Here is an 8,276-nt window from a genome sequence, read left to right as displayed (position 1 = left end):
AAATTCCCAGGACTACTGTTTGATTTGTATAGATAATTAGTATTTAGTTATTAGGTCTCTCAGTACATTAGAGTGAAAGACACATGGAAGAGCAAGGTCTAAAGCTATGGTAATTTGTCAACACAAGGGAAGCATTAGGAAAGTGCTGTTATTAAAAACGAACAAACAAACAAAATCCCAAAAAACTTCTATCAGTTTTTTTCCTAAGTGATGCACAACAAATAAGTCTTTCATATGCATTCATGCAGACATAGCAAAGATCAAAAATGCTCCTGCGACAGGGACAGAAAGAGGAAAATAGGACTAAAAGGGGTGTGAGAGAATATCTCAGCTATATGTTTCCCACTGTGTCTAAAGGTGATACACTCCAATTCCCTCCTGACTTTTACAATACGATTTCTAAATATGGCATTAGTTGCCATACTTACCAATAATGTTTAACTCCTTTTTTAGCTAAAAGAATTCTCCCACAGCCAACAGATCTCAGTGTAAATGTCTCCCCAACAGTTATGCTATGTATAGGAGTCAGAAATGAAGGATGGGTGTACTGGACTCAAAATACAGCTTATGATGTGAACAGACACTTGAGAAGGGAAGAGATAGTGCCATCTAATTTTCTCCTAATTTAATATTGGCATAATTCTGTCTGCTACTAGAGGGCTACTGGGGATGGAGTTCACATTCCTCATATCCTCATACAATCCCTCAGAATTTATATGTGTGGATTGCACTGAGCATGTGTAAATGCAAGTATATATATGATTACCTCTGTTTACTTTCCTGACTAAGATATTTCTTATTTATCTTTTGGGTTTTTACACACTTGTACATAACAGTTGCTACTATTTGCAAAGCAGTTCTGAACTAATATCCCATTATGAATGCTTCCTTGTTCTGTAGACTGGCTGAATTCAACCATTTTTGTAGAGAACTTCATTTTTGTGGTTTTTTTTCCTTTTTTCCTTTCCATAGGCAAGTAAACCAAAATGCTTTGAAATATTTATAAAACACTCACTATGGGGGAAAAAGTATCATATGGTTTGCAGTGAATAGAGGAGTATTTCAAAAACCAAGGGGCTATTTAAGCATTGTCTTACCTCTTCTTTTTCCCCTCATAGTCTGCAAAGCCTTTCCGCAGAAAAACCCTATCAGAATCCTTCACTACTAAACTGCCATGAACAGTTTTGTTTAGAGAACTGCTATTAACCTATTGCTTTCTAACAGTCTTACACTAACAGTGGGTGTAGAGGCACATACATGCCAGGAAATCAAGACATGTGAAGCAAAATTTATTTGTCTTGGGAGGCTTTTGTCAGCAGCAATTTCATGACTTTCAAGTGTCAGATTTAACCTATTTCTCATTTCATACGGATGGTTGTATTCTTTGGGCTATAACTGAGAAAACACACATTCTTCTGTAAATGTTATTGTGCCAGAAGCAGGCTGGACTTTTCTCTCCCACCTTACATAAAGGTCCACTTCTCTGCTTACCTGGAACAAAGGTGGGGGAAGGGGAAGGGGAAGGAAAAGGGAAAGGGGAAGGGGAAGGGGAGGGAGCAGTTGCCTGAGGCAGTCCCTCTGTCTGAAGATGAATATTTGCACAAGAGGTACATAAAATCATTTTTGTAAATCCATTTTTTGGATTTTTGGTCACCTAAGTGGCTAAATTTTCAAAGATTCAACTCAGCAGTATTCACTGGAGCCTAAATGTAAAGTCCTCAGCTGAAGATGATTCTCAGAATGTTGACTAAGAACGTGACAACAGCATTCTGTCTAGTTTTCTGTAAAGCTTTCCATATATACACGCCTATATACACAAACACACACACACAAACATATATATACACTGTCTCTCTCTGTACTTCAGAGTATCTACAAGGGCAGGTGCAGACATGCCTCTAACATTTGTGAAAAACACTTTACAGATTATGGCCCAAAAGACAGTGCATATATTCTCAAAAAGACTTTGAAACAGTCAACTTTCTTATTCAGGGTGCTGTTAAACAACAGACTCGAACTTGACTGAATACAAATCTCACATCAGCAGCCGAGCTAATGAAGCCTAATCTCCTTTGTGCTTGCGTCTTGTGCTTTGGTTTCCTAATGTCGGAATAAAATATGAGGGCCAGCTGATGGTTTACCTGCATTTAGTGTGCTCTTCCATGTAGATTTTAATGAGGGGTGAGTTCACACTGTAGTGCTACCTGTACTGGGAGCAATAATGAGGGTCTTTCTTGACATTGGCTTCACACTTTCATCAGACTTCTAAGAACTTTCAGGCTGGTTTGGTAGGAATTGGACAAGAAGCTCTGCAGTATCAAGGTGAAACGTCTCATTGATGCACATGTCCATGCAAACATAGAGCAATTACAGTTGAATTCCTTAGGAAAACAGACTGAAATGTTTAAGGATGTAAAAACATGTTTACTTCTGGTATGTTTGAGCTTTCCTATTCTCCACAGTTTTGCAGGTTGTTAGAGAACCACTTCAGAGCACTATAGCACAGAGTTTGCCAGCAGAACTATTTTTATTATTTGTAAATATTTTTCAATTTTTAACTATTCCCTTTTAATCTCAGAGAAATAAAAGGGCATGATTGAAAACATTCAGCTTTTTCAAACATGTCCCAAAACTCAAGGATCCTGGCATTCAGAACTATGTACCCTCTGCTCCCACTGAAACACTGATTGTTTCAGCATCATTTACCTGAAGCCAGTTTATAAAATTCATTGATTTCTCCTCTGCCTACCAGAGAACTAATACTAACTTTGCCGCTGTGAAACTCCACATTATAGAAGAAGGGCAGAGTTTCTCACATTTTTACCTCCAGGTTACATTGGAATCACAATAAGGCACACAAGGGCACAGTTAAAAACACCCAACAGATGTGTTGTTCTGTTCTACTTTTAAATTTGACCCTTACGTCTTGACTACATCTATTTTAGACATTTTTGACCCAGATTCATCCCTAGTGTGACTGGGATAAAATAAATGGATTTGCATCGGAAATTAATTTGGTCCACTATGCTAAAATCCCTATGTCTTCATAATAAGCCCGTGTCAAGATGTTTTTAAGATTTCCTTTACTTTAAACTGAGTGAAGAATTGCTCTTATAAATAACACTCTGATAGGGAGGACATTTAAGAGAGAAAAAAAATGCAGAGATAAATAAGCACAGGGAACAAAACTCAACAGTTTTATGTTGTGATCACAGAGCACCACTTCCAGATAACGCCACTGAAGCAATGTAAGACTTTATTATTGGATATAAACAACATATAATGAGCATCCATGGGATGCTGGATAACTCTCATTAGCGAGGGAAGATCTTCATAACTCACGTGTGGGTTTACCACTTCATTTTATTAACTCTCACTCATTAGAGAGCAGCAGTGCATTTCAGTATGACAACAGCCAACTTCTTCAGGGCCCACTGCATGACAGGTTTCCTGGCGCTGGTCTTTTGGGGATTTTTCTGAAGAAAGGATTGCACATATGATTTGTTTGTGTGTCGTTGGGAACGTAGACAGGGACAAAAAATAAAAATGAGGGGCTGCTTGGTTTTTCATGCATGAAGCCCTCTGTACATACTTGACTGAGCTAGACCTGTCCCCTTTCCAGACAGCAAAGTAAAAAATTCATCACTGACTTTGATGAATAGCAGAGGAACCGGGATGGGGAAAACCTGTCTCCTGATCATTATCTCCCCTTTGACAGCATGTGACTAGAACAAGTCATTACCTGATCCCCACTCACTCACGGTCAGTCTTCTTGGGGCCCCTTTCATGGTTTAAAGTTATACAAATCACTATTCTTGTGAGGAATGCAGAGGCATCAACAGGGGCTGAGGGATTCCTAGTCCTGAGCCTTACAAACACTGCTTCTGATTTGTAGAAGAATAAGAATATTCTTGGAGTGTCAAGGTTTAGTTTGCTTCCCTCACCCTCATCCTTCCCCCACCCCCAAACACTTGTAATACTTACAAGTGCTTGGGACACATTTCTGGATGCCCAAGGAACTGTGACACTGAGTAGAGAGGCCTATGGCACTGTCACTGAGCACAGAAGCATGTTTCTGTCAGGTTGTTAGCTTGCTCCCAAACCTCCAAACACATCAGAGTTACTTTGCTCATTATACTGCTCCCCTGTGAAGCAGAAGATTCATTTTAAAATTCTCTTTCTGATCTGCAAGACCTTCAGTGGTCCAGCTCCTGCAAACTGGCTCAAGCTCTTTTCTGCACTTGCACTGCAGATTCCAGCCCACCAATCATCATCTACTGCTTGCCTTAATGCCAAAATAGTAGAGACCTTCACCTTTTTTTTTTTTTTTTTGCATCACACATCTGGAATGCTTTGCCAGTTTGCAGCCCGCTCACTCGTGACAAGAATTTTTTGCACATGAATGCCATTGTGGGATACTGCAGCATGTACTGGCCCATTGCTGATATACCCACATTTTGATGATGCCATTATGGGTTCATTTTTCAAGTACTCCAGTGTATATTCAAACAATGTCGATGAAGCCTTAAGGTACAGTAGAGAGAAAAAAACATCAAAACCATTGAGTGCTTTTAAAAAGGAAATACTACTGTCTGAGCCATCTATTTTTAAATTCTTTTAACACATAGTGCTTAAATGAAGTCACAACACACCACAGGCCTTTCTAGCACTACTGAACTGCTCAGCAAGAAGGCACTTGCTGCTCAGTAGCTTGATATTTTAGGGGAAAAAAGTGTGCTCACTACCAGAAAGCACATTTCCAATTGGGTTACTTGTGTTAATTGAACAGAACAGTAATCACTTCAGAAGTGACACACAGTTGATAAAATGAGGAGTGCCTAGTTTTGGCAGTGGTAAATTTGGTTTGATTACTCTGTTGTATGTTGTGTACCATTTTAAAGAACACATTTTAGACAACATGAGTTTTCTACACATATAGACATAGATACGTGTGGGAACGTGCATATGCATGGCACAGTTGTGTGAACCAATATATAATAAATACATACTTTTGTACATAGTTAAAATAGTTTGGTCATAATATTAAAATACAATATAGAGGCTGGGTGTGGGGATTAAGATCTAGAAAACCCAGGCCAGACCCGGATTCCACGAGGCAACTTATTAAGCACAGACACATACTCATGCACATAAAAATGTGACTGCCTTCGTAGTCATAATACTCTAGAAATGTATTTTTGAGGAGCTTTTGCCTGTTTTCTGAAGAATGAGGCACATGGGCCCAGCTTAAGCCAGTCTTGCATCCAGGTGTCACAGGCAGAAAAGACATGTCTGATCTAAGGAGTTTCTTAAAACTTGCCCTCTACGTGAGACAACAAGGCTCAGGGGAATGACTTCACAGGTGAGATGGTGTTTGTGACAGTAGCACATGGGACAATCTTCTTTAGCTTGCTGCTTGAAAGGCTCCACTCAACTCCTATAAATCCATTCAAAAAAATCCATTTTTGTATAGTGGTTACAGGAGCTTTGGCCTTGTATATTGTTTTTGTTAAGCACCCATTTAAACAAGACTGCAATTAAAATACTAGGTCTCTAAACTCATGATTGCTGGAGTTCAAACTGACCAATTGGTAATTCTTGTTTAGGTTAATGAAATAGCTCTGCTCATTAGCAATTTTGATTGTTTATTTTTCACAAAATGCCACCAAATCCACATCAGTGATGAAATCTTATGCAAAGAATTCCACAGGTAAGAATTTCCTTTAGAAGACATACTTTTGAGACTGTTACACCCAAAAATGTTAAATGTGTCTAAATCAGTTGCTCTCCAAATGCATCTCATCTCTTATCATTTCTACATCAAGATCAATGCTTTTCAGTTTTAACATTGCTTTTTTAAGAATTTCCTAATTTTCTTTAATATTCTATCTGCCAGAAACACATGGTGTAAACCAAATGCCTTTAGAATTTGTTATTTTCTTGACAGTGCTCTTCTCTACCATGCTACATTTGCCACAAATGCCACCAAATTAGCATTCATAAATAGGGAAGCCAAAGACTTGTTGACTAAAATTAAAGGGTTTGAATAAGACAAAATCATCTTCTCTTTGTCTTTGGCACTATAATCTCTGGTATCTGAGAGGATTTCCTTTGAAGTCTGTTTGCTCTACTGTTTTATAACTGTGATGTTGCGTGAGTTGAGTTTTTCTTTCAGCTGCCACATACTTCAAAGTAACATTTAAAAATGTCAGAATGACAGAGTTTATAGGTCTTCATGACAGTTGTTACGATGTGACTAAATTATCTTTTCCTAGTGGTTTGTGTGCAGAGTGAGATTTGGATTCACTCTGAGCAGCCCTGCAGGGAAAGTGGATGGAAAACTGAACAGGAGCCTACAACGTGCATTTGGAGGCCAGAAAGCCACATGTGTCCTGGGTTTAAACTAAAAGAGTTTAGATTAGATGTTAGGAAGAAATGCTTTACTGTGAGGGTGGTGACACACAGCCACAGGTTGCCCAGAGAAGCTGTGGATGCCCCATCCCTAGAAGTGTTCAGGGCCAGGTTGGACGGGGCTCTGAGCATGGTCTAGTGGAAGGTGTCCCTGTCCATGGCAGGGGAGTTGGAACAAAACTATCCTCAAAATTGTGTACCAAAATCATGCTTTGATTCTATAAATCGCTCTCCTGGGTTTCTAAAAAGGTAGCAAAGCTTGTCAAAATACCACCAGATGTAGGTATTTTCTACAGAAATACCATTTATCCATTCAACCAGAATGCTTCAGTTTCCAGATCAAAGCTGACAGACCGCAGTGGCGCATTTAAAGTGGTACGATTTACGAGAAAGCCGTTTTATTATTCCACTTGAGAGACGCGGCTGTTTCCCAGCACTCCTCTGGGACCGGCTATCCAGTCGCGTCCCTCAGGGCAGACCTAGGCGGCCAGCGGAGCTGGGACCAAAGGCCGAGCACAGTTCTACCCCCGTTGTGCCACTCCAGGGCAGATACACGAGGCACTTCCCAGAGGCCCCGCCCCGCTCCCTCAGCACCACCTGCGACGCCCGCGAACCCCCCGCCATGTCGAGTCCGAACGGGGCCGGAATCGCTTCCGCCCTCACCGCGCACCGCTGCGCATGCGCGGCGGCACCGCGGGCACAGGGAGCGCTCAGTGACCTCTGCGCATGCACAACAGAGCCGCCGCTCTCCTGTCCTTTCCCCTCTCCCGGCCCGTTCCTGTAGCGCTGCCGCCCCCCACACATCACCCCTCCCTCCCTCCCTTCCCAGTGGCACCGGCGGTGCCCGGGACGTAGCGGGGGAGTCCTCGCTCCGGGCGACCACCTGCGTCACGTGGCCGAGGTCGCGCCGGCGCCCTGCCCGAGGCAGTCTGCCCACGCCTGTGCCTGACAGGGCTGGCGCCGAGCGGCCCGCGGAGGGTGCTTCCTGGTGGGCGCCTTCGCTCTCCCTGCTTCTCCCCATCCCTTAGGCACGGAGCGGAGGGGGCAGCGGTGTCGCCGAGACGCGGTGTCAGCGCGGTGCGGCCCCACCCGCACAGGCAGCTCTTCGGGCAGCCCAGGCGGGCCTGGCAGCGGAGGGGCCGCGGCGTGACCTCGGCGCGGTGCGGGCGGGAGCGGCGGGCGGGGGATTTATGTGCCGGGAGCGGGGCCGGGCGGGGCCGGCGCGGGCTCGGGCACCGGCACCGGCACCGGCACCATGGTGAGCGCGGGGAGCGGGGCCAGGGGGCAGTGGGGAGAGGTTCTGCTCGCGGCCTGGGGTGCGGGGCCACGCTTCCGCAGGGCCCGGCCCCGGCTGTGGGAGGGCCGAGGCCGCCGAGTGGGTCTCTTCATTAGCTCTCATTAAGGGAATGATCGTGCTGGCTGTACTTCGCCGCGACCTCACGCCGGCACCTTTGCACTGCTCGGGGGTTCGGGCCCTCTGTGCCGCTTTTCCGCGGGGAAGGAGAATGAGGCACCGTGCTCTGGGCTCTGTGACAGGGTTGGGATGTCTGACCACAAATACCCGGAGCCCTCATCGCCCTCCTCAGCTGCCCGGATGGAGGCTGTGGTGAGGTGGGAGCCGGTCTCTCCTGCCATGCCTGCAGTGAGGGGACCGGAGGGAATGGCCTCCAGCTGAGACAGGGGAGTTTCAGATTAGATATTAAATTTTCATTGTCAGGGTAGTCGGATATTCGAATAGGCTGCCCCGGGAGGTGGTGGAGTCAGCATCCCGGGAGGTGTGTAGGAGGTGTCTGAATCTGGCGCTGGGTGATGTGGTTCGGTGGCTTAGTGATTGCACTGGCGGCACTGGACTGACGTTAGACTTG

The 8,276-nt window shown here is 44.4% G+C and overlaps 1 protein-coding gene across 3 annotated transcripts in view; it reads left to right on the top strand.

Moving 5' to 3' along the window:
- Nucleotides 1-7,625: 7,625 nt before the first annotated feature.
- The window catches only part of TMEM161B (transmembrane protein 161B), a 42,367-nt gene continuing 41,716 nt past the window's right edge, over nt 7,626-8,276 (top strand). The window contains exon 1 of one of the 3 annotated variants that reach the window (XM_017812709.1): nt 7,626-7,669. In XM_017812709.1, the coding sequence (XP_017668198.1) occupies nt 7,667-7,669 (3 nt within the window). In that variant the 5' untranslated portion in view covers nt 7,626-7,666. Of the gene's footprint in view, nt 7,670-7,810; nt 8,018-8,276 lie in introns of those variants that run through there. The other 2 variants (XM_017812711.1, XM_017812708.1) reach the window with 2 other exon arrangements.

This window comes from Lepidothrix coronata, unplaced genomic scaffold (genome assembly GCF_001604755.1).
Source record: "Lepidothrix coronata isolate B3197 unplaced genomic scaffold, Lepidothrix_coronata-1.0 Scaffold37, whole genome shotgun sequence".
Lineage (NCBI taxonomy): Eukaryota > Metazoa > Chordata > Aves > Passeriformes > Pipridae > Lepidothrix > Lepidothrix coronata.
This window is presented reverse-complemented; position numbering and strand designations above follow the sequence as displayed.